At 34.5% G+C, this 25,661-nt stretch overlaps 3 protein-coding genes and 1 pseudogene across 7 annotated transcripts; 2 read left to right on the top strand and 2 right to left on the bottom strand.

The window, feature by feature from the left end:
* The first annotated feature begins 583 nt into the window (after positions 1-583).
* Positions 584-1,748, top strand: LOC118044893 (glutaredoxin-C1). Its single transcript, XM_035053377.2, has 4 exons — positions 584-727; positions 917-1,005; positions 1,211-1,309; positions 1,432-1,748. Exons 1-4 carry the CDS (start codon positions 660-662, stop codon positions 1,515-1,517), a joined length of 342 nt encoding a protein of 113 aa, XP_034909268.1. The 5' UTR covers positions 584-659; the 3' UTR covers positions 1,518-1,748.
* A 206-nt stretch (positions 1,749-1,954) lies between these two features.
* Positions 1,955-6,437, bottom strand: LOC118044892 (anthranilate phosphoribosyltransferase, chloroplastic). Of its 4 annotated transcripts, none has more exons than XM_073412820.1 (11): positions 5,940-6,431; positions 5,537-5,784; positions 5,279-5,422; positions 4,899-5,060; positions 4,716-4,799; positions 3,681-3,869; positions 3,060-3,150; positions 2,876-2,935; positions 2,585-2,703; positions 2,328-2,462; positions 1,955-2,245 (listed from the first exon to the last, which is right to left on the bottom strand). In XM_073412820.1, the coding sequence occupies exons 2-11, from the start codon at positions 5,774-5,776 to the stop codon at positions 2,204-2,206; spliced, it is 1,266 nt and encodes a 421-aa protein (XP_073268921.1). In that variant the 5' UTR covers positions 5,777-5,784; positions 5,940-6,431; the 3' UTR covers positions 1,955-2,203. The 4 variants fall into 4 exon arrangements, 3 of the variants coding, with proteins under 3 accessions (XP_073268921.1, XP_073268920.1, XP_034909265.1); XM_073412819.1 differs by having other exon boundaries at positions 5,963-6,430; XM_035053374.2 differs by having other exon boundaries at positions 1,955-2,239; positions 5,963-6,429.
* Positions 6,438-13,055: 6,618 nt separating this feature from the next.
* Positions 13,056-18,108, bottom strand: LOC118044894 (M phase phosphoprotein 10-like; annotated as a pseudogene).
* A 628-nt stretch (positions 18,109-18,736) lies between these two features.
* On the top strand, positions 18,737-24,903 carry LOC118044895 (uncharacterized). Of its 2 annotated transcripts, XR_012167508.1 has the most exons (6): positions 18,737-20,466; positions 21,215-22,210; positions 22,734-22,959; positions 23,658-23,800; positions 24,027-24,452; positions 24,605-24,903. XR_012167508.1 is itself a non-coding variant. In XM_035053378.2 (5 exons), exons 1-5 carry the CDS (start codon positions 18,925-18,927, stop codon positions 24,309-24,311), a joined length of 3,192 nt encoding a protein of 1,063 aa, XP_034909269.1. In that variant the 5' UTR covers positions 18,737-18,924; the 3' UTR covers positions 24,312-24,553. The 2 variants fall into 2 exon arrangements, 1 of the variants encoding a protein (XP_034909269.1); XM_035053378.2 differs by lacking the exon at positions 24,605-24,903 and having other exon boundaries at positions 24,027-24,553.
* The last annotated feature ends 758 nt before the right edge of the window (positions 24,904-25,661 follow it).

Below are 25,661 nucleotides of genomic sequence, written 5' to 3'. Positions count from 1 at the left end.
AGTACGGAGTAGTGGCCAACATGTTTTTTTAAATTATATTTAATAAACATAATTTACAGTAATGCCTCTTAATACCCTTAAAATTCATAGTAAAAACAAAGTAAAAAAAAAAAAAAAAGCCAGAGTTTAATTGGTTTTGTCTTTAAAAATATCAAAGTAATTATATTATTTCATAAAAAATAAAAATACAAAAATACCCTTGAGTATTATACATTGAATTATTTTATTTAATGATTTAATTAGTAATTTTATTTAACATTCAGATACAAAATAACCAATGTAACACTACACAACTTTCAAAAAATATTTATATCATAGTCAAAATACCACTCTTTCCCCAAAACCGAAGCTAAGTTAAGAAGTTAAATAATGTAGGGAAAATATAATAATTACAGTATTACAACAATAGAATAGTAAACTTTATCCTGAGACACAATAACTTCGCTACCAACTTGGTTTTTTTCAAATAATAAAATTTGACAAGCCACCTGTGAGTTGTGTTTGTTTGCCACCGTTACCATGCCAATACAGAAGCTGAGCACACGTAATGTCGGAACACAAGACACCTGTTCGTGGTCGGTTGCTTTTGCCTCTTCTCTTTTCGCTTTCTCCTATATAACAAAACCAAATAAGCAAAAGAGAAATTGGTTTCGATCGAGATGAGCAAACAGGCTGCGCTTACAAAGGCCAATGAGCTTGCTTCCTCTGCTCCTGTCGTTGTTTTCAGGTTTTATTACCATCATAACTTACAATTACAAAACTCTTTGTTTATATCTCTTGATCGTTATGGTGTAATTTAAGATGTTGCTACTTGTTTTTTTTTTTTTTTTTTTTTGCAGTTATATTCTATCTTTCTGTGTTTGTTTTTCTTTTTTTTACCTTTTTATTATGATTTGTGAGCTTTTTCTTCACGCAGCAAAACCTATTGTGGTTATTGCAATAGGGTGAAGCAGTTGCTGACACAGGTGGGAGCAACTTACAAGGTCATTGAACTGGATGAGCTAAGTAAGATCACTGTGTTTTTCTTGTCCTTTTCTTTTTCTTTTTAATTTTGCTATAGCTTCATGTTTGATCCTTTGTTCCAGTTGGTATACGTTTTTTTGATGAAAATATTAGTTTTCATATTTCATATTCATTTTACAACAAAAAAAAAAAAAAACAAGTTTCTTTTACATCGAATACGTATGAGTAAGAATCTTCTGTTTAAAAGGTGGTGGATACGAACTTCAATCGGCACTAGGCCACTGGACTGGGCAAAGTACAGTACCTAATGTGTTCATTGAAGGGAAACACATTGGTGGTTGTGACTGTGAGTTATTTTCCCTTCTTGTTGTTACTTGCCTCTCTAATTTTCATGGCCTCAGTTAATATGACGAAAAATCCATTAACGATCATATCTTTTTCAATCCACTTTCGCTTTTGCTGTTGTAGCTGTCCTGGAGAAGCACAAAAACAACCAACTCTTGCCACTTCTCAACGATGCTGGTGCTGTTGCTATCAACTCTGCCCAGCTTTGATTAAACATCTGTGAGACTAGATGAATCTTGTGCTAAGAGTTGGGAAAACGTTTCCCACATTACCAATGTACCTGAATTCCAATCGTGGACCAAACTAAATAGAGTATAGCATCAATAATGTTAGTATTTAATACGGGGTGATGCTTTTTTCTTGCTGTGTTTTGATTTCTGCTGCTTCTGGATTTGTGGTTCCTCCTGGATCAAAACAGAAAATAAAATTTACTTTCTGGATGTGTTGTGGATGGGTGGCATCAGACAAAAATCTATCGTGCAATGATATTTAGATGAATATTACTGAGAACTTGTCATGTAGGCTGACAACTTTGTCATTAATGTTCAGAAACAACCTTGCCAAAATAGATTAACAGCCACTACGCAATGGATTCTTTTATCTGACCATTTCAAGTCGCACCGAAACTCATGACAAGTCCCCAAAAAGAACAAGGAAAAAAAAGAAGCTAACACTTAAATTAATGGGGGTATAATCTTTGTGTATGAAATTTCCCCAAGCTAAAACACAACACATTATAACCAGCCATTTAAGTTTTGGCTGTGTAAACATTTATGCACCAAGATGAATCGAAAGGATATTTATCTTGTTTTATTCACTGTTGAATTGCCAGTGATGTGCCCGTATCAAGGTTTTGTTCTTCCGATCTTCCAACTGCTTAAGCTTGGGTAAAATTTCAGGCGACCTGAGCAACAGAATCTTCTTTCACTTTCTGCAGCTGTCAACCAGGGGGGATATGAGACAACTGGCAAAAGTTAAATTCTAAAATTCCCATCAATTCTAAACTAAGTGCCACTTACATTAGACATCTCTATCCATAAATTAAGTGTATTAAGAGCTTTCCCTGATAATTGTGTCTCTCGAGCCAAAACCACTCCCTCTGCTAAGCTACTAGAGCGACCACTGACAAAGAGAGCAGCTGCTGCATTTAGGATCTGAAAAATTATTCAGGCATGAGAACTTAATTCACAAATACTTGTTCCTTCTACCACAGGTGCATATGCAAAAAGATAAAGAACTGACACTTGAAACAAAACACTCTATCAAAGAAACTCACAATGGCATCAGCAATGGCGCCTTTCTCCCCCGACAATACACGTCTTAGAGCATCTGCATTATAATCGGGGCCTCCACCTTGCAAGTCCAATAGTGTACAGCGCGGAATGCCAAAGTCCACTATCAAATGCACATTTTTGTATCAGCGATTTAAGCAATCAGAGACATCTTGGAAAACCTTATTAATATGGAGTAACTAACATGCAGTCGCTCTCTAATATAATGCGAAAGAACAAATTTATCGAAAAAACAGAGAGAGGCTGAACAAAATACAAGCTTGTGATGATCTCACATGGATCGAATGAAAATTTTGATATCTTTTCGGGGTTGACTTCAAAGACTACTCCAGGTCCTGTTTTCATATCATTATCAGAAGATGAGATTTAAGCAAGCGAATGTGGAATAACCAATGGCAGCCAAAGATAACTTACATATCCCTTGCTGGAATAATGATATTTATTTAGAGGAAATCTTACCAAGGGGACTCATTTCATCCAAGCCCTCTGAATGAACAACCAATGCTCTCTTCATGCCAAAGCGTTGCAATGCTTTGGCCATTTTCAGCACCTACGCAAGAACATAATAGGCTGAATTAAAGGGAGATGTTCAGCTACTGCACAAGCAAGCCCCCAATCCCCCCAAACAGCATATCTCATGTGTTCATATACGGATATCAATATAACAAGAGAGAGAGAGAGAGAGAGGCATTTGCAAAACAAAGCCACTAAATACTTAACCCGTATTTCTTGATACCCCTGTGGTTTCTATGTAAACTAAGTTAGCGGTATCAAGTTACAACTATGGAAAATCAAGGACAGTGCTATCAAAACACATCTGAAACCACAGATATAACAATTGCATCAAATCAGTATCTTAGGATCTTTCAGTTTAGTAATTAAACTGAATAACCTTAGGATACCTAAGAATAAATTAAATCAGTATCTTAGGATCTTTCAGTTTAGTAATTAAACTGAATAACCTTAGGATACCTAAGAATAAATTGTAATCTTTTCAACACAGTGATGACCGATAAGCAAAATTTGTTGGATAGATGATTAAATGCCACAGTTGTTACGGTTCATGATACAGCAACTCACCAAATCTTCATGGAATACACCAACAACAGCAAAGGGAACACTTGCAGGGTTCAGCATCGGACCCAGTATGTTGAAGATGGTTTTGATTTTCAATTTCTTCCTTACAGGGCCGACAATCTTCATTGCAGGATGGTATTTTGGCGACATCATGAAGCCGATTCCTGCTTCATTCACACATCTTGATACCCCCTAATATCATAAAAAATGAGATTAAGCTAAATTACATGCATAGAATATGTGAATGGAATTGCATATGATTTGACATATATCTGCCTAAGCTGTGGATTATGGTTTATTATTGGAACAGCAACAAAAAGAACACAATTGGCATTATGGAAGTGACATGCCATATGAGTTATGCTTGATGAGTTACAGTTGACAAAGTAATCCAACATGATTTGTATCATAGAAAATTTCCAGAAGTTAAGAAAAAACAGAACATTAAAGTAAGAATCAAAGACGCACTATTTTCATGCCTATATAAATGAATATGGGCCATATAGCATATTCATTTATCAAGAAAGCTGATTGTTCATTCCAGAGCTAGATGAGACCCCCAAAGAAAGAAATACTGTTCCAAAAGCTCAAGAGTTCACCAACAAACTGTACAATAATAGGTTTCATCGGAAAAAAAAGACAAGGATTATGCCCTCAAGTGAGTCGTTCTAAAATTCAAATAACAAAAGGAAATGAGTCAGCCTACTTAAGGCTCTAATGTACTAAAGAATGCACGATGGATCAACTGGCAACTTACAGTTTTGGTGGCCCAACTTCCAAATTAATGCTATTCGGTTAACAAATCGAGTAATGATGGAATGGGAGGAGGAAAGCAGTAGCGTGATTATAAAAATATGGTAAACACAAGCTTACGAGAGATCGGTACTCAGTTATATTATCTTTATAGCATTGACGAATTGTTCTTTAAAGACCACTTTTATGCCCACAACCACATAAAAAAAAAACACTGGTAAGAAAACAAACAAGCTATCCTAGAACCAAACAGCCATTAATGACTTGCATCATTGGTGAACCTACCTCTGGGTCCAGGTCAATTACTACCCCAAGTTCTTCCAATACGTCAGCACTTCCACATGCTGAAGAACTTGATCTATTCCCTTGCTGCAAAGCAAGCAGTATCATTTACCGCATCACATGAAATAAATCATATTACACGGTCCACGAATTTTAAGAATAATTTCGAGGAAAATAAATTCTGACCTTGGCTACTTTAGCACCACAAGCAGCTGCAAGTATTGAAGCTCCTGTAGAAATGTTAACCGTGTTTGCACCATCACCACCCGTTCCAACAATATCCACAGCATCAACCAACCCTTCCACCTTCCTAGCATGCTTGAACATTGCCCTTGCCAGTCCAACAACCTAATAGCATCAACAACCCAGGGTAATCATTATTTTCTTCTAATTATAACAGCATATTCCCATTAACAATAGTTTACTGCTCAAGTTAAACTATCATGTCTAAACATTATACTCCTTACATCTAAAGAGGGAGCCATGTGGAATATGCTAGCCTTACTTGTAAAAGGAATATATGCACTAAACTAAAAGATTTCTAACGAGATGTAAATGTTCCTTGCCTCTTCAAAAGTCTCTCCCTTGGCTCTCAGCAATACCAAGAAAGCACTGATCAAGGCCTCACTAGCATCATCAAGTAAATAATCTAATGATGCTTCAGCCTCAGATTCTGACAAATCCACCTTATTAATCAAAGATTCAATCAACTGCAAAAAAAAAAGGGCAAACCCAAAAGAAAAATCACAAAAGAAATCAAAATAAATAAGCAAATGTTAAAATAACCAGAACTTAAAAAATATATGTAAATGTGAAAGACAGACCTCATTGAATGCAGGTACGGTGGAAGCTGAATTTTCAGAAATAGTAGGCAGTGAAGCAGACACCAGACTCGCACTTTTTCTGCTTCTACCTCCACTTACATTTCTGATTATGTTACTTTGCTTCGCGTAATAACTTGGTCGAGCCCAGAAGCAGCAGTTTTTGTCTTCAAAATCGAGGAGTGGCGATTTGGGCCGCTGAGATATCAAAGAAAGAGAAGCTGCAGACAAAGCCGCTGCCATTGCTGCCTCTAAAAAACAAAATAACAAAAACCCAATTCGTCAAAAACAATAAAAACAAGAATTTACATCTTGAAATCAAGAAAAGGTAAGATCTTTGAATTGAAATTTGGAATTGGTTTTATAAGGGGGAAAGTCGTTGCTTTTTCCAAGATTAACAGCTGACCGCTATAAAGAGTTTGAACTCACTCTTGCCTTGAGACCAGTAGAAATTGTCTCGTATAAATCCTTGATTGAAAACGAACCAGAAAGACTCTTTCTTTTCCAGTAAAATGCAATAAGCAGAAAGACAAAGACTTGAACTCAATGCCGCAGACAGAGAGAGAGAGAGAGAACAGAGTCCAATAAAGGTTTCAGGCTTGGACAAGAACTGGGTTTTTTTTTTTTTTTTTAACATGCCATGAAAAGGATAGATTTGTTTACAATATATAATACTATAGTACTGTACTAATTGGTTGTTTTCTGGGTTTTAAGATTGAAATTTTAATGGGCACCAAACTCGACAGTATCCAGTTCAACCACCAGCTATCCACAGTCAATTTTACAAAGATATGAACAGGCTTTTCAAGCAAGGCGATATGCTTTACAGGGAAAAAAATGGTGGCTTCTAATTAGATTAGGTTAGGTGATTCCATATTACCATACCATTTTGGATACATGAAGGCTCACCGAATCACCAGTAAAAAGTGGGAATTCACGTCCATAAAAGGTAAGAAAGTGGGGGGAAGTCGAAGGAAAAGACACCAAGGGCTAACTACAAATCAGTCTCCAATATATATGCTCATTAACATATTAATTCTCAATCTTCAAGATCCTGCTAATTCCTCCCCATATTTATTTAGGTCTAACAACTCATCCTTGTAAGTTTTCTTACCATAAAATTGAGTTTACTAAGCTCTCTTTTATAAATTAACTAAACAGCTAAAACAACTGTTTTTTATTTGTCAGCATCAATATTCATATGAATATAAAATTGCTCCCAAATAAATTTTTTTCATTATTTTTTAAAAGAAATTGTTCATATACTTGTTTTTTAAATCCTTTTGTGGCATAATTTCATGAAATAAAGTTCTAAGTTGTAGTAAAAATATAAAATAAAAATAAAAAAGACTACAATGTAAAGCACAAAGAAATTATGTGGTTAATCTTAAAGTTTTTGAAAAAATTATTTTAGTTCAAAAATTCATTTTGTTTATTTTTTAGTCTCTCAATTTGAGAGATTAAAAAACAATTCACCAAAAAATAATACAGAAAAGAAAATTATTGGATGGCCATATTCCTGCCACTAAAAATAAATTTTTATCTCAATAAATTTCTCTTCTCAATAAAAATTCAATTGAGGTGGTTTCTCTCTCTAAACATGGCTAGAAAAGTAGATTAGGTTTTGTTTGATTTTTTTTATTTAACTAGTTTTTATTTTATTTAGAGTGATTTTGTGGTATTTTGAAGTTGTTAAGTGTTTCTTAAGAATTATATAGTTGAAATGAATTCTTAGAAACAAAAAACTTGATGTTTCAATTGCCTAAGATGACAAGAAAACGACCCATCGGTAACCTATCGCCCGCCTTAAAAAACAAAACATGGGCGTTATCATTTAGGTTGGATGCACGAGCCAGAGACATTATTACTTGGCCATTTTATTTTTGTTTTTAGTTTTTACCCCTTTTTATTAATTGTTTCTATTTAAATATTGGTTCATGTCATTTCTCTTATTTTTTTGTAATCTTTTTCGTGTATCACGTGGCATCAATGGAATTTAAAACGCTTATTGCATTTTTTGTATGTTTGTTCCATTCTGAGTCAGGTGATGTTCAAACCAGGCATTTTAATAAATAATTTGTATACATCCCATCCAGTCACTATTTGTTCAAATATAGTTTTTTTTTTTTTCTTGAAAATAAAAAATTTAATTATTTCCATCTTAGATGATGCTAGGCATCAGCCCACACTACACTACACTACAGATCCATACTTTTTTTCTGAAAAAATGATATTAAGTTATGCAAACAATCTGTACTTTATTTGTGAAAAATGATGTTTAGATGATGTAAATGTATTTTTTAAAAATAAAAGAAATTAATGATTTGAGTAATAATATAAATTGATATTAATGAGTTGTTTTTATTTTAATTAGATAGTAAAAGAAATGATAATGATATTAATTGGATTTTTTTTTCAAAAAATATTATGATACCTTGGAAAAAAGCAGTGAGAGCATGAAATTGGATAAAAAAAAAAGATGAAAAAATTAGTCCAAGTCAACAAACAAAGAAGAACATAATGGGAAAACAAACTAAAAAGATCTAAAATAAAAAATGATAATTAAAAAAATAAAGATGAAAATAAAAAAAAAATAAATTAGAGGGCAACTAAATTTTTTCTATCAGAGAATTTATTTAAAAAGAAAAATAACTCAAGCAAAAGAAAAAAAATAAAAAAAAAAGGAAAAATTGAAAAAAAAAATGACATACCATAAACCTAGATTGAATGGTAAGATTAAAAACCATTAAAATTTTTATAAAACAGTTAAGGAAAAAAATAAAAAATTTAAAGAATAAAAACCAAATAAAAAAACATGAAAATTAAAATCAAAGAACTAAATCAAAAGGGAATAACACATATTCAAAAGGACAATGGAAAAACATTTATAAGAAAAAAAAACAACAAAGTTTTGGTGGGAGGGATAAATTGAAGAAAAAAATAACTAATATACCAAAACACATTATTCCAAGGTCATTTTGATTATTATCATTGTCGTAATCACAATTATTATTATCACTATTACTATTATTGTTGTTGTTAATACTATTATTACTGCTGCTACTATCATTATTATTATTATAATAAACTATTAGTATTACCATAATTATTAATATTATTATCATTATTATAATTATTATTAACTATAACTGATCAGTGTTTCATTGTAGTGCGGAATACTGTTTATTGTGAGTGAATTCATTGTGGATTGCATTGTTCTGCACTATAGTACGAATATTGTAAATTGTGAGAGCTTTCACTATGGACTACACTGTTTGGTGGGGGCATGTGTGAGGCTGCAGCCAGCATGTCCCAAGCACCAGGCTAGAGACACACCCACTAGGAATGTGCACACGTGGCGTTTTGGCTCCTGCCTGGGGCTGGGCACCCACAGCGCACACACGTTGCTTGGATTGCCTAACTGCGTGCTGACAAACCAAACGCACAAGAGGCGCTTGGGCCTCACTGCTGAGCACACCCCTGCACCCACGTGGTGCTTAGGCTGCCTTTCTAGGAGCAGACCACACCATGTGCACACGTGATGCTAGGCCGCGCTGGGCATGTCCATGTTCGCACCCCATTTAGGGGTCTGTCGTCAAGACCCAAGATCAATGGATCTTGTGTAAAGACCCAATTTTAAATATTATTATTTGTTTTCAAAATATTTTTTTTTTTTATTATTGTAATTAATATTATTAATAAAATAATTAATAAATTTCAAAGAAAATATTACTATTAATATTGAAAAACATATTCTTATTTATATTATGAATTTTTATGGTGTTTTTTATATATAAAAAAAAATGAGTCTGCGGCATAGTATTATTGAAAATATTCAATAATTCTTGGTATTAATATAAAAAATATTATAATTTACGTTGTAAATATTATTATTTTTCTTATAATACAAAGTATTCATCTAAAACATATTATTATTTTTCTTATTATTCAAAGTATTCATATAAAAAATATTATTATTTTTCTTCAAATTCAACATATTCATATGAAAAATATAATTATTTTTATAAAAACTCACATTTCTAATACAAAAAATATTATTATTTGCTTTCTAATTATTCTTGGAATTAAAAATAGTATTATTTGTGTTCTGAATATTATTATTTTCACTATAATGAAGAGTATTAATATTAAAAATATTATCTTTTGTATTATAAATATTAGGATTGTTGTAATAATTAATATTAATAATAAAATAATTACTAAATTAGAAAAAAAAAAATATTCTTAATATTGAAAAACACCCATAGATTTGATTTTAAAGGTAAAACTAAAAATTATTATTATTATTATTAAATTTTAAAAAACTATTATTACTATCGAAGAAAAAATCACTTGGGGACATTTGCGCTTGGGATGCTATCTAGGGTTGGGCACACCACCTTCAGCCACGTCGCACTTGGGCTCCTTCCTGAAGCGCACACGTGCAAATATTATATTAATATTGAAAACATATTATTATTTATATTATAAATTTTTATGGTGTTTTTTATAAAAATAAAAAATGAGCCTGATGCAACTATATTATTCGATAGTTTCACCCACATTTAACTAGTGTTTTGCATATGTTTTATATATAAAATGTCTTAATATTATTTGTTTTATGTTTTGAAGACACTTTTGAATGAAAGATGCAAAAATGAGTAAATTGGAGGTAATTGGCATATTTAACATTCAGTCGATGTTTTGTGCAGTGCGTGAGCTCTAAAGGTCGAAATGAAGTGATTCTAGTGGCATTAAAAAGCTAACATCCATACCTTTTGGGAAATTTAAGGCAAGACAATAAAATAAAAAAGAGCATGGAAATCACAACTTTCAAAGTCAAATCTTACAATTTGCTAGTGTTGACCTTTGGTCATTCCGACTTGAATATCTGGAGCTACAGAAGTCCAATTGATGTAAACTCAATTTTTTTGGATTCGTGACTGAAAGACCTATAAATTCACTAAATTTCAGCCAACAAAAATATCATATAAGGGAGATATGATTTTTCAAAGATGACAACTGAATTCTGCCAACAAACAGATTTAGTGAAGAAACGAGTTCAAATTACGTTCCAAAGCATCTAAACCGATATCTAAGTTTTTATTTCAGCAATTTAGCTCCTCTAAGTCAAAACTTGAAGATTTCATGCAAGACTATTTCTTTTTTTTAGAAAAATAGTTATTGGAGTACTTAAATGTAAACAGTCTACTTAAAAGAGGACTATTTTGTAAAATAAAGACTAGGGTTTCATTGGATATAAAAAGAATGAGAGAAGAGAAGGGGGACAGCTAGCCAAGAGGAGAAGAACACCCCCTTACTCTAAGAAACCCGAAATTATGCTTTCCTCCATCTTTTTGATTAGTTATTCAACAACCATGCAAGGCTAAATTCGTTTTCTTGGTTGCAAAGACATGGAAACTTTCTGATTTTAAGAATTGTGAGATTTATTTTACATTTTCTTTTCAGTTTATATGATGAATATGTTTGTTCTTCTATGTTTATTTTTCCTATGATTGTTTATTTTAATTGTTAGAACAGACTCTAAGTTTTTATTGTAAACAATATATTGCTAAGTTTGATATCAAAACTAGAGTTGTGGTATATGAACTTGTGAAGCAACCGAGCTTAATAATTGTAATGGATCTATGTTATTAATCTTAGGGAGAACATTCAATCAAATCAAATATAGACTGCTGATAGTTATGTTTTCTTGATTAATAAACTTATCTAGTTCTTAAGGCTGCCATTAAATTAAATTACTAGTGCGGATACTGTGGTTGTTTGATGGTTAGGGTTAGTTATACAACAAATTTGTTAACTAACCAATGTTAAGAAGAGATAAATATTCAAAATATAAATTGATGTTTCGTTCCATGATCAGTTCTGATTTCTATAGGTGGATGTGTGCTTGCGACCAAGGTTTGTTCTCTTGATAATTTTCTGATTTTATTAAATTTTGTTTGATAGTTTTCTGTTTTCTTTTGCTTTAACCTAGATAATGTCCAAATCCCCCCCCAAATTGCATATCATCTAACATAAAAATCTAATTTAAACCATAGATTTGATTTGAAAGGTAAAACTAAAAATTACTATTGTTATCGTTATCATTATCATCATCATCATTATTAACAAATTTTAAAAAATTGGTATTGCTATCGAAGAAAAACTACGTTGGGACACGTGGTGCTTGGGCTGCTGCCTGGGGGCTAGGCACACCCCCTGCACCTATATGGCGCTTGGGTCCTGGCTCAGTGTTGGGCACACTCTCGCGCACACGTTGTACTTGGGCTCCCTGACTGGGGGCTTGGCACACCCCAGCTTACACGTGGCACATGGGTATGCCAAGACCCAACTATCCTTGGACCTTGTATGTTGCATAACCTAAAATGGCCTTGAGTCCTGCCTGTGCGGGACCCAAATAACCTTGGATCCTACTAGTGTTAGGACCCAACTTTTTAAGAAAATAAAAGGTGAGCTCGCAGCGTAGCGCAGACCACCTAACTAGTTTGTTGATGATGCTAATATCATTATCATTATTACTACTAATATTATTATTCTTATCATCATCATTAGTATTGCACTAACTACTACTATAATTATTCATTACTACTACTATTACTATAGTCCTCACTAATAATAATATTATTATCATTGATATTACTATTATTATTGTTATTATTATTATAATTATTATTTCTCCAACCATTACTATAATTACTACTACTACTACTACTATCATTGTTGTTGTTGTTGTTGTTATGATTATTATTTTGATTGTGAACACAATTATTATTATTACTACTAGTACTACTACTAATATGACTAGACAATTATTATTATTATTATTATTTGTACTAACTTGCACAACTTTTCATTCACACTCTAATAATCCTCCAAATGAATGAAAATTATTTGATTATAATAAAATACAAAGCTTAGCTCATTCTAGTTTTCATTACAGGTAGTGTTTTTCATTATAGAAATTGGTAAGAATGATACTAATAAGTTGACATATAAGGTTGTCCTTTTAAATCTAGATATTGAAATCTTAAATCAATTAGGTTGAGTTTGTATCATTACAATTCTTTGAATATATGCTTTAATCTTGTTCTTGATGATTTATTGATTTGACATCTTCTTAAGGCTTTTGTATGCACATTATCCGTTAACCTTACATAATTAATAAAAATAATCACATTTAAGAGAAAATATCTAACAATGTTGTCTTATATCGAGACTTACCATATATATATATATATTTCAAGAGCCGAGAACAGAGCTTATTTCTGACCAAATAAGAAGAGAAAGTTAAAGTCCTGTTTACGCACTTGTTTCTGTAGAGCTCTTTGCCCCAGTTAGGTCCCTCAAGTAAATAGTTCAACAGAAGAACCGCTTCCGCTATATTCTTCCAGGTAAAGCTTCTCATCATTCATCCTTCTTTTAACTTCTGATTCATATTTTACATTGCATGACAGAACCAGCCTCATGACAATAAAATGCAATAATAAGGTGTCAAACAATGATCAGAGGTTGAATAACATTTTCAACTCTAAATTCTACTTCTAAAGTATAAAAGGTATAGCCTATGGTTGCCAACATCCCACCGAGCTTCTTTCAAGCTATATCCCAAATCTTTCTAGTTCTTCTTCTGGCATAGTTTTCTTCTCGTCAGTGCTTGTTAAAAGCATGAAACAAATGGGCATCTTACAGTGCTGCAAGGTACCGCTCTTCTCCTGTTTCCCCTCTTCATCTGGCGGTCCTAAACTTGAAACCATAACTTGAAAAGGTTCCGTGGCTCTTTGTGCATGGATATAACGATGAAACAAGTCACTATTCTTCCTTTCCTGCATTTTAATAAAAAATTGAGGTTTAGTGACTGTCAAATTGGGTTCATTTAAGCTTCCAAAAAATAATGACACCTGACGGTTAAGATGAACACTCACCATCATCGTGGTATAGTGTTGTGTTCTCTCGTGCCTTCTTTGCTGTCCCTTTAACCGATTCAGCTGTAATAATCAATTAATGGTTAATATGAGAGGAAAGATCGAACATGCAGGCAAAAACTAGATGAGACAGAGAGAATGGTGAGAATTGAGCAGCTTTCTTCTGGATTCTTTAAACTACTAATTGATCTTTCTTTTGATGGTTTTATAAGCTGAAAGAAGCAATCAACTAGATATGCAAGGCCTTTGAGAGAATACTAAACTTTCTTATCAAATCTCACCCTTAAATTTTCTTTTCTTGTTAGCCCTCCTCCTCTTCCTCTCAGCCTGCGTAAGTTCTGCTTCTTCCTTGATATCACCTTTGCCTGAAAAAACTTCCTCTGGAGCCAGCATAGCTGCATCTGAAACTGCCATGGGTGCAATCTATACATGGAAGACTGTATTAGCAAGTCAAGTCAAAAACAAAGTTCAGACCGAAGACGATAGGGAGATATCTTTTACCTCCTCCATAGCAAGAGCAGGGACATTTGCTTGGATAGACATGTCTTCTATGACCTATCAAAGTCACACAAAGGGATCAATTTTTTAGAACAATAAAAAGGTGAATAAAAGCCCGTCATTTTATGGATTGAGAAGCATAAAGGTTTGGGAGCAAAGTGGTAGTGAGAAAGTGCATCCAACTTCAAGCACAGTTTTTTGAACAGGACACTTGCCTAAGTAAAAAAAGAAAACAAGATTACACAAATCAAAGATGTCAATGTAATAAAATCAGATGGACATAGAAAACATAATACTAAAATGCAATGTGCTGGAGTCATTGAAGATATGAAAATTTGTAATGAAGAAACAACTAAGGAGAAATAATAATAGTACCAACAACAACAAATACAACATCATGAATATCTACCTCCTCCTTCTGTTCATCAGAGAAAGATAATGGTGCAGCAGCTGGATTTGTCTTTTGAACATATTCTTCCTGTAAATAATTAGAGAGAAATTTGGATTCAATACACAAGCTCAACAACAGAAGAAAACAATCAAGCTCAGAAACAATTAAGAACAGTATAGGATCCAGTATCCAGAATTGGAAACACGACAAAGCATGCTGGTTAAGATAGACAAACCTCATAAACATCGGCAAGACCCTTCTTGCTCTTATTATCATCCTGCACATTTTATGAAAAATACAGCGAGCAGAATTAATATTATATCATAACAGGGAACAATGGAAAATAAACTAAACTATGTTACCAGTAATATTGTTTACCAACTCTTTCAGTTCTCTCGGTGCTTTAGAGGGTAAACTGGGAGCCTTCTGAATGTCATTAAACTGTCCCTAAGATCATCATGGCAAGACTGTTTCTGGTTAAAAAGTCAGCACGTGCATGCACGCACACAGACAACAATGTCTAACATAGCAAAGTATCAAAGCAGTGTCCAATTCAAAATGAGAAGCAGCAAGATCTGAACAAAGGAACCAGTTATATAGATTCAAAACAAGAAATATCAAGATAAAATATACCCAAAATTTTTCCCATAACAAAGCATAAAATTCCATGAAGCTACTCATATTGTGTCAGGTACAGTGGTAAAAAATTTCTTTCTGAAAGCTTGACCTAGGATTTAGGAATTTTTTCTGCGTGTATAGAAATTTGGAAAAGCCAAGATCATAGGAGGAAGTTGCTCTGCCATTAATATCACCCATTCATCTGCCAACTTTAAGAGCACGAGTATTTGGACAAATGTTCACCGTTATCTAAAAACCAGAAAATTCTGGACAGACATTGTTCAAATTATCTGAAGAACTGTGCCATGGCTTTGAATAAATAATCATGCATATGTCCAGTAACAATTGCAATGTTTATTCACCATCTTCTCATAACAAAAACAGCCAAATATAAACCAGTGTTCTCATAGTAAAAGAAGATTTGTGTATGAACCTCAACTAAGACAACTGTTGCCACTGCAACATAAAATTGGGATAGTGTACATATGCATGTGAGCAAGTGTGCGCATCTGAGGTACATCAGCTCATCAAATGGCCATCACATAGATATAGTTGCAGTTTACCTTGAAGCAAACTGCGAAAAATTCTACTTGGTTTCTAAGTGCAAAATAAAAGAAAAATTGCATGACACAGAAATCATATATCATAATCAATTTGTTACAAGCAATCAACACATAGCAAGAAAATTTGGATTAAACATTTGAAATGAAGTCAAACAGTGATGTCTTAACAAGAAAGCAAGATACATAAGAAAATTCATTAAAATTTGAAGTTTACCTCAATGATCCTATTCTTAATCATATCTTCCAGTGTTGCAGTAACCTCCTCAGTGATTACAGGGGCAGGCCTCATATTGTGTTCAAAGTCTAAATCAACTTCTAGTGCACTATTCTTGGGTCTGCTTGCAGCAGTTACCTGGTGCAAAGTCCATTGTATGTGACATCAAAACCAAAACCTAACATCGATTGGATTGGGTAGGATTATATCCAAAAACGAATAAAAATAATAAAGCACAAAGCATAAAAGCAATTTTCTTAATTAGACATTAAAGGAAGGCCAGAGTTACCTCTCCTTGCATGGTCCAAGTTTTTGGCTCCAAATTTACTTTCTCCATCTGCTCTATCTCAGATTGAAGCTTCTGAAGTTGTTTTTCATGGGTAGAAAGTCTACCTTTTCTCTGCACAAAGGAAATAACAACACCATTACATTTACACATACATTCACTTCTTAAAATTTAAATTATACTACAGTTCATAAAAACAGCAGAAACTTTGTTGAATGCATTTAGTCATAAAAACACATCATAATACCTCATCAACTGCTTCATCATCAAGTTCATTGTCTAAGCTTTAGTCTTCTTTTGACTTTCTTTTTAAGATTTTTCTCCTTTTACTGCCAAAGAAGTCTTCATATCTGAATCTCAGCGATGCACAAGAGAAACCAAAAATCAGTAATTCTAGGTAAAAAAAAAAAAAAAACTTTTAAGGAAGGTAGTAAGGTCTGGTGCTGGTGGCACCATTAGAAGCAGTATGAACATGAAGAATTAGTGATAGAGGTGAACTAAGAAGAGCAAAAGAAAATGAAATACAAATCAGTATGACCATTGAAGCAACAGTTTCATAAGAAGTGCTGCCAGCAACAGGGCAAATGGAGGCCTTGCTAAGTTTCCGTGAGATTTCTCTGGAACAAATAAATAAATGAAAGAAATGCTTTAACTATCACCATGTAAGTTCGGTTATGATTCTATAACTAATAACTCATCCCGGAAAAAAAAACCCCAAAAATAAAAACAACAAATTAGGACCTGGCATGCTTGCTTGCATCTTCATCTTCTTCCTCATCACCATCGCCAAAAACCCCAAGCTGAATGATTAGATGTCCAGTGAGTATAAAAGGATGAACCATAAGAAAAAAGAAGGGGGAAAGAGTTGAAAATGTATAAAGGAAAAATCTACGCTATTCCAATTAAATAACACATCTACAATATGCATAATCCCAGATTGATCTTCAATATAGACTAATTAAAAGCTATATTTGAATATGAATTTGCCAACACTACCTCCACTACAGCAAACTGAATAACCAACAATAATCCGCGCTATCCTAGATCAAAATCATATCTAAGAATTCCCCAAACCAAACAAATTATCATAATAACATAAAAAATGTTCATGCATCCACAAACCTAATTTGATTAACTATATAAGTATGCATCACCTCATCATCTTCATCATCCTCTCCTCCCTCACCTTCATCATCATCCTCGTCTTCGTCATCCTCCTGACTTAATTTGTCTTTCTTGTTATTCTTCTTTGTATCTAGTCCATATTCCCTGGCATCCTCATCCTCCAAAAAATCTTCCAAATCCTTTATCTTCAAAAACTTATCCTCTACCACTCCCTTTTCTCCCTCCTCTTCTCCACTCTCGTCCTCTTCACTTACCTCCTCTTCACCACCCTCCTCCTCTTCATCATCATCTTCATCTTCATCATCAATTTCATACATATCCATGTCGTCGTCGTCACCATTACCAACCCCATCAATTTTTTTCACCTCCTTCTCTTCTACACCGTTGTTTTTCCCTTGTAAAACCTTGTCACCAGTTACTCTAATTTCCTTTGGATTCTTCTCAAAGTGCAAAACTTGACGGCGTAAAGTGGACACCAACGGCTGTGATTGTAAGTCAATTTGCTGCCAAATCTGCTCAACATCAAACCCGTCAATTAGAAGTTGATCAAAGAGCGATTTAGGGACATGGGGATTTATTGAAGAGAAGATATGTTTACAGGCCGTGCGTGCTGTTTGAGACAGAGAAGGCGATGGTGCTAGCCATAGTGGTGGGTTAGTCGATTTTAGGCGATTTAAGGCTTCTAAGGCTGCTGCTGCTTCGCTAGGTATTGCCATGGCGGGCAGAATGTGAACGGTTCCTGTGCCTCTGGGAGTGTTTTGTTGAAGTTAGTTAGGGCTTTGGGGTTTTGGAGGTAGGGCTGTGAGCGCCAACATGGGGAAATTTGGGGTTCAACTGAAAAACAAATAGGGATAGGAATTTCAACTGAACCGAAGGATAATGATCTGAACCGATTCAAATGGTTTAGACTTTAGACCTCAGCGAATAAGAAATTTTTAGAGCTGATCGGGTTTAAATTCGGGTTTTAAGTTGAGTATAAATACTAGAATGTTCAACTTGAAAACTGACCCAAACCTAACCGAGATGTTCAAGTTTTTTAACAAATTAGACTGGCTAGATTTGACAGCTGGACAAAGTAACTTCAATAGTATATTGGCATCAAACTGAAAATTAGATACAAATAAATAAATAAATAAAATAAATGTGAAATTCCCTATAATAAATAAACTTTTAATGTTTTTAAATTATTTTGTTATACTGTAACAAAATAAATTTTTAGAAATAATATATTTTTAAATAAAAAATATTTTAAGAAATAACTATTAATATAATATTTAATATTATCTAAAAAATCAAGTTAAAAAAATAAATTTTTTATTTTGAGGTTCATCTTATGCGAGGATAATTACATTATTAATATATTATTTTTATATATTTTTAATTTTTTTTAAATCATTAATTTAATAAACTTTAATATATATATTTCTTCATTTTAATATACCTGTATTTTTCACTGTTCTATTCAAGCAGCAAATGAGCAGTGTCCAAAAAAAAAAAAAAAGTAAATGACAAATCATGAAAAAAAATATAGTAGTAATCGACAGTTTCTGACTTTTATTTGTCTGACTCAAAATAAAAATAGTCTAAAAATTGAATCGTTCACACAACAGTTTGGAAAAATCATCTTCTCCGGTCTCTCTGTCAAAACTCCAAATTCGCTCTCATCTCTCATCTTCTTTCCATTTCCTCTCATCAAGTTTTCAACATCAATCAATCCACCACAACAGTAACAATCAGATTTTTTTTTATTATGGATGGAGAGGGGACCCACGACACCATCTCCAGGGGGCTTGATCCTGATCCGTTCCACTCTATCAATTCGGACGGTGGTGACGCCTCTCCGTCACAGTATTCCTCATGCGGGGAATCGGAGTTCGAGCGATACTGCAGCGCCAATTCAGTTATGGGCACACCTAGCCTCTGTAGTAGCTTATTTGGAGCCTCTTTTGATGATTGTATAGAGTCTGATCTTGGGTCTTTGAAAAGTTTGGATGATTTGGGGTTTGATGGTAATAGGAACTTGGAGGATAGAAAGCTTTTGAACTCGGTTATTGATCGTTTAGATGGCAGTTTTGAAGAGAATGAGACTGGTAGGTTGGAAATTTGTGGAGCAAGTAGTAATGAATTGGACAGTAGGATTTGGGAGATTGGGAAAGGGGATTTGGGTCGAGTTAGTTGTGGAGAGAATGAAGATTGTCAAAGTGGGTTGGATGTAGACGTAGATTTGGGATTTGATGGAGGGAAAGATGGGGATTCGTCTAGATATGGATATTCGGAAGATGATGATTCCATTTGTGGGTGTGGTTCGGATGATGAGAAAAGGAAGAATTTGTATTTTAGGAGGAATGTGTTGCTTGGTGAGGAAGGGAAAGTAGGTGGTGAGAACCCGTTGCTTATGAGTTCGTCTGTGGCTTTTGGGTCGGAAGATTGGGATGATTTTGAGCTAGAAACTGGGGGAGGCATTGGAGCTTCTTTGACCTTGGATAAATTTCAGCAGCAGGGGCAGGGTCTGGCGAGTGATGGAAACTTTTTCAGTTCTATTCCTGTAGTTTCAACTGTAGCACCTGTTATTGGTGAAGCAGAAATAGGGGAAGATGTGACTGAGGAACATGCTGGCACTGGAGACAGTGAAGATGATGATTTGGGAGAGAAGCTCAATTCCGGTACTGAGGTCCCTTATGGTGTACGGAATTCTTTTGTGGATCTAGTGGAAGACATGAGAGACATTTCTGTAGTCAGTTGTCAGGTACAAGGTGCTCATGAATTGGCCAAAGATGATAAAAGTACTTCGACCATGCCATTTGGTTTTCCAGGCTATTGCGAACCACAGCAAGAAGATGCTAGAGACATTTCTTTTAACTGCAATCAAGCCCAAGGTAGTAACGACACAACAGAGCTTTACAGAAGTTGTCCTGTCAGTGACTTCTTTGAGGTGGAGCAGGAACCTCTTGCAGAAATAACCCCCGTAGGGTTAGGTTTGAATTTTACAGATCCTTACATGGAAGGTCTGAATCCATGTGTGAAATCCGAGGAAGTTGTTTGTACCGATGATAAAAAAGCTTTGGAAAATGAAGAGGCTGGGAATTTTGAAGTAGAGGCAGATCCCCTTTCTGATACAACTAATCAACTTCATTTCTGCGCAGTTGAATATTCAGAAAATGCAAGTGCAGAATCCCTTGTGACCCAAAAATTAAATTCAACTCTGCCAATGCTTGAAAATGACATGAAAGAAACATCAGAAAATGCTCCTGGTTCTGTGATTCTTTATGAAGACCATTCTGCAGTGGTTAAGGTTAGTCTCCATGGTAACTTAATGATTAGTTTCTTCTTCGTAAGCACCAGATTAGTAACATTAATTCTACAACCCTCCTAAGTTCATAAATTATAGAACCAATTTGTAGATGTCCTTTAGATGTCTTGTTACTTTTTATGCTTGGTTATCATGTATAGCACACAGAAAAGAATCTTTCAGGGATGGAAATGGGATTCGACACTTTCACTTGCATTATCTGCTTGGCAATGTTTTAAGGAACATGCGTTACATGTTTGTTCTTGTATAAAAACTCAGTTCTAGAATCTGGCTTGTACGAATTTAGGAGTATGGTTATGTTTTTTAAGTATCTACATGTTAGAAATCTGATACTATCAAACTTTTTAACCAGATTGCTTGCATGTAAGTATATTTGCTGAGCTCCAATGGAAAAACAACTTATTGCCAAACCTGTGAAGTGTTTTGGATGACCCATATTCTGATATAGCATCATCTTATGCTTATAATTTGTGTTTCTTCTAAATTTGAAGTAAATTGCTTTGTGTTGGCGATTTGGAATTATTATAGTTTTTGTTGTGGTGTAATTGTTTGCAAGAGTTTGAAGCAATACAGTGACCAATCTGTTGCAAAAGTGTTTTTTCTCAAAGTTTGTTTTTCTAGTGGTTAGCTGCCTTTTTATTTGACTGCAGGGAATCTATTGCCAGCGTTGCTCTCAAGTTGCTTTTTAACCTGCATCTATTCTAATCCGTTTCCTAAATTCTCTTGCCAGGCAGAGAATTTTGAGCTTATTGAATTTTACGATGAGATTGTCAACGAAATGGAAGAAATTTTACTCGACTCCGGTGAGTCTCCAGGGGCTAGATTTCCTCAGGGTAATCATTTGTTTCAGTCACAGCTATTACTGCCGCTAAGAGATGGTGGGTCAACTGCTTCTACTTCTGGTACCAATGAGGCTTACCCGCTAATCACATATCCAAAGAGAATTGATAGGGTTGAAGTGGTAGGAGCAAAGCAGAAGAAAGGAGATGTCTCCCTTAGTGAAAGATTGGTTGGAGTGAAGGAATACACCATGTATATAATAAGGGTATGGAGTGGCAAAGACCAGTGGGAGGTTGAACGCAGGTATCGTGATTTCCATACGCTCTATCGCAGGCTGAAATCATTATTTGCTGACCAGGGCTGGACTCTTCCTTCTCCTTGGTCCTCTGTGGAAAAGGAATCTAGAAAAATATTCAGGAATGCATCTCCAGATGTTGTTTCCGAGAGAAGTGTTCTTATTAAAGAGTGTTTACATTCAACTATCCATTCTGGGTTCTTTTCCAGTCCCCCAAGTGCACTGGTTTGGTTCTTGTGTCCTCAAGGTTCATTTCCTAGTTCCCCTGCAGCAAGAACGCCAGTTGCTCGGTCTATATTTTCTAACAAAGGGGCAGATGCAGGAAATATTTCGACTTTAGGGAAGACAATATCGCTTATTGTTGAAATCCAGCCACACAAATCTACTAAACAGATGCTAGAAGTGCAACATTATACTTGTGCTGGATGCCACAAACATTTTGATGATGGTATGACATTAATTCAGGACTTTGTACAGACACTTGGGTGGGGAAAGCCTCGGCTTTGCGAGTATACTGGTCAGTTATTTTGTTCTTCATGCCACACAAACGAGGCTGCAGTTTTGCCAGCAAGAGTTCTACATTATTGGGATTTTAATAAATACCCAGTTTCTCATCTGGCCAAGTCATACTTGGATTCCATCCATGAGCAGGTAATTTGAGAAGTGGCTCTTCTGTTGTCATTTGTAGAATCTCTGCATAATTGGATGCTTCTAGGTTGGATGATGTTGTCAAAATCAAGGGATAGATAAAAAACTGACACAAAATCATGAAAGGAATAAGTTTGTCAAGCACATTTTTGTGCTTGCTTACATACTATAATGGGCCAAAAGTCGATTTTTAACTGATGATCCAACTGTCTAGCATTTCCCTGACTATATTTGTTAAGATTTGACATGCGTGTAAGAATGATGATTGTAGATGCCTACCCCATTCCAGGTTATCTGTCACATGTCTATATGCTTGGAAATTTAATTTAATTGTTAGTTTTTGTATGCTTGGGGTATCAAACTAATTTGCAGTTCCCTAAATTCTTCATTTAGATAGTAACACATGCATGTGTCATTGATGTTTCACCACTTCAAGTATTTTAGATCCATATTGAGCTTCCAATTCAATGCACAGAGTTCTTATTTAAGTTCTTGCCAGATACCCTTAATGAATTTTCTTTTGCAGCCCATGCTTTGTGTAAGCGCAGTCAATCCTCTCTTATTCTCCAAGGTCCCAGCCTTGCACCATATTATGGGTGTCAGGAAAAAAATTGGAACTATGCTTCAATATGTTCGATGTCCATTCCGCAGGACCATCAACAAAGCACTTGGTTCTCGAAGATATCTTCTTGAAAGCAATGATTTTTTTCCCCTTAGAGACCTCATAGATCTCTCGAAAGGGGCATTTGCAGGTTAACATCTAATCACAAGTTAATTGCTATTTTAGTATTTTGTTTAGAAGATATCTCATCGAAACTTGTGCCTTGTTGTCAAGTCCATATGTGTCTATGCCCTTGTTTACATGTGCAGAAGTCTCAATTTCAATATCTAATGTATGTCTATGTTGATTTATTTGCAAGCAGTTAGGCTGGATCTAAACATTTCTTTGTAATTGGCTGATCTAACTTTGTTTTTTTGTTTCCTAGCTTTTGACATGCCCTTCCATTGCATGTGCCTTTATGTTTGTGTGTGGGAAGTTACTACTTTTTTCCACAGTTTGGCATCATCAGTTTCTTTGACATTATGTGGCAGTCTTTATTTGCCTCGCTCTGATGCATTAACTGACCCTTAACCATACAGGAATCTCTCACTCTTGTCTCTCAAATGGGCCTCAACTATTGTTTTTCATGTCAAATAAAATAGTAATTACGTGCCATTGATTATGCTCATATGGCTTTGAGTCTTTTGCTAAGCCAGCAACTGTAATCTGCATAGTAGAACTTTTTCTTAAAAGACTTAATCTGCATAGCAATTATCTGCTTCTTTATTGACCCTAAATTTTCCTTTTGTCAGTGCATGTGATGTGTCCTGGGACTTTTATTTAGGTATCTGAGTTCTGTGTAATTGTGCGACCCTGTTTTTTTTCTTTAACACATCTCTACTTTTGCAGCACTACCGGTGATGGCTGAAACTGTTTCAAGGAAAATTCTGGAGCATATAACAGAGCAATGTCTCATATGCTGCGATGTGGGAGTCCCCTGCAGTGCCCGACAAGCTTGTAATGATCCATCTTCCCTCATATTCCCTTTTCAGGTGGGCATTCAATCAAATGCATATAGTAGAGCTTTGTTTAATAGTAGCATGATGAATGTTTTTTATTGAAAAAAATTGAAGATTTCTCTGGAGTGTTATATCTCATGCTCTAGTGAATAGCCCTTCAACTAGCAAGCAACATAAAATGACTCCTATTTCATCCTTCTAGTTGATAACTGAAAAGTTGGCATAGATACGCTATGACAGTTGAAAACAACTTAAACAGGAAGGTGAAATTGAAAGGTGTGCTTCTTGCGAATCAGTATTCCACAAGCCATGCTTCAGAAAGCTCACAAATTGCTCTTGTGGGACGCACCTCGGTGCAGATCAGGTCATGGAGTCTACCAATACATTGAGCCGTAAGGCCAGTGGTTTCTTGCTGGGAAGGAGATCGGGCTCTAGTTTGCATCTGGGATTGCTCCCTGAACTATTTTCGAAGGCACATCCAGAAAAAGTGAAGGACGAAGATACTATTATCTTAATGGGTTCTTTGCCAACCACTTCTCTTTAATCACCTGTGATTGTAATGTGCCTTTTGTATATTGTCTTGATTGTAAAGCGGGAGTTCATTGTACCACTTGGCACCTTGAGTTTTTGGCTGAACAAGCGATGTAGCCTATATCATGCATTGTATGAAGAGTTTCGAGTTTGGGTGAGTGTATATATTTACATGATTCATATGACTGTCTTCCTTATGTAATAACAAAATAATTTCAAGTATTAACTGATCTTCTGTATACTTGTTTTCCTTTTTCTTGAACCTCAAAATTTTGCTTACACTTGTAAACCTACCTGAATCTGGAGCTTGACCAAACCACCAGAGGGGCTCAGGAGTTTAGATAGTAGTAGAGGGAGATGAAGCTTGTTGGGGTTTAGCTTTGGTGCTGTTTTTCTGTTGAGCCTGGAGGTTCTGATGCTTGATGTTGGCTATAATCTGAGTCAGAACTCAGAAGGTGGCGATGGCATTCATAGTTGCTTGGGACCAAAAGGAGGAGAAAACTGTATATTAGGTGCCCAATCTTTGATTTTATTTACGTTTGAGTGCTTCACCTTTAACTTTATCTATTTGAAATACCAAAATTTACATGTGTATTTTATGTTAATCAGTTTTTTTCATTATTCTATTATTTTTTCGTATTCATATTTATATATATTAACATAAAAATAAATCTATACTTCGGCTTCATTTTGTCTTTCTTCAATTAGCTGGTTTTCTTTATAATTTGTGAAGTTATTTCGCAAATTTGGAATTTGAACAAGAAATAATAAAATACTGACCTGCGTGGTACATCCACTAAAAATTAGTAAAAGAATTGCTCATGATGGACACTTAAGCCATGAGTTCCTGTATTAATGTTTTTCTTTTTTTAAAAAAAAAAAAAAAAAAAACTTGGATGGAAAATTCTTATTTTTTTCTATATTTGGATTACCACCCCTTTTACCATGTTAAATTACTAATAGACCCCTTATTCTTCTTCCTTTTTTTATTTTTTGGACTGACGCTGCCTATATTTTTTTTCTTCGTTTTTTTTACATGAGAAGTGTTTGGATTAAAACTCTTTTTGTCAATTTCACCATTGAACTTCATCTTTATGACCTTTCAAACAACATTTTGATATCAAAAACTATTTTTAAGCCCAAATGAAATCCAAAATTATGAGTTTTTAATTTTTCCAATTTGAAATTTCTAACTATTACAACAGTCAAATTCAATAATCTTTAGGTTTAAAATTGACACAGATGAACTTTAATCCATAAAACCTTTCGCTTGATGGAGGTATCGTTTGTAATATGACTAAAACATAATAAAGGGTCCTCAATCATATTTAATGTATTAAAAATAAAAGAAAAGAGAATATAG

The sequence above is a fragment of the Populus alba genome, chromosome 12, assembly GCF_005239225.2.
Source record: "Populus alba chromosome 12, ASM523922v2, whole genome shotgun sequence".
Lineage (NCBI taxonomy): Eukaryota > Viridiplantae > Streptophyta > Magnoliopsida > Malpighiales > Salicaceae > Populus > Populus alba.
Note: the sequence above shows the minus strand (reverse complement) of the source record. Positions and strands in the feature narration are given on the sequence as shown.

Coding starts and splice junctions, on each gene's coding strand:
- LOC118044895 (XM_035053378.2), top strand. CDS start 18,925: ATGGATGGAGAGGGGACCCACGACACCATCTCCAGGGGGCTTGATCCT. Junction 22,211..22,733: donor TGGATTCCATCCATGAGCAG/GTAATTTGAGAA, acceptor TTTCTTTTGCAG/CCCATGCTTTGTGTAAGCGC. Junction 22,960..23,657: donor CTCGAAAGGGGCATTTGCAG/GTTAACATCTAA, acceptor CTACTTTTGCAG/CACTACCGGTGATGGCTGAA.
- LOC118044892 (XM_073412819.1), bottom strand. CDS start 6,170: ATGTTAAAAAAAAAAAAAAAAACCCAGTTCTTGTCCAAGCCTGAAACC. Junction 5,061..5,278: donor AGGGAGAGACTTTTGAAGAG/GCAAGGAACATT, acceptor TGATGCTATTAG/GTTGTTGGACTGGCAAGGGC. Junction 3,151..3,680: donor GTGTATTCCATGAAGATTTG/GTGAGTTGCTGT, acceptor GTTCTTGCGTAG/GTGCTGAAAATGGCCAAAGC.
- LOC118044893 (XM_035053377.2), top strand. CDS start 660: ATGAGCAAACAGGCTGCGCTTACAAAGGCCAATGAGCTTGCTTCCTCT. Junction 728..916: donor GCTCCTGTCGTTGTTTTCAG/GTTTTATTACCA, acceptor TTCTTCACGCAG/CAAAACCTATTGTGGTTATT. Junction 1,006..1,210: donor CATTGAACTGGATGAGCTAA/GTAAGATCACTG, acceptor TCTGTTTAAAAG/GTGGTGGATACGAACTTCAA.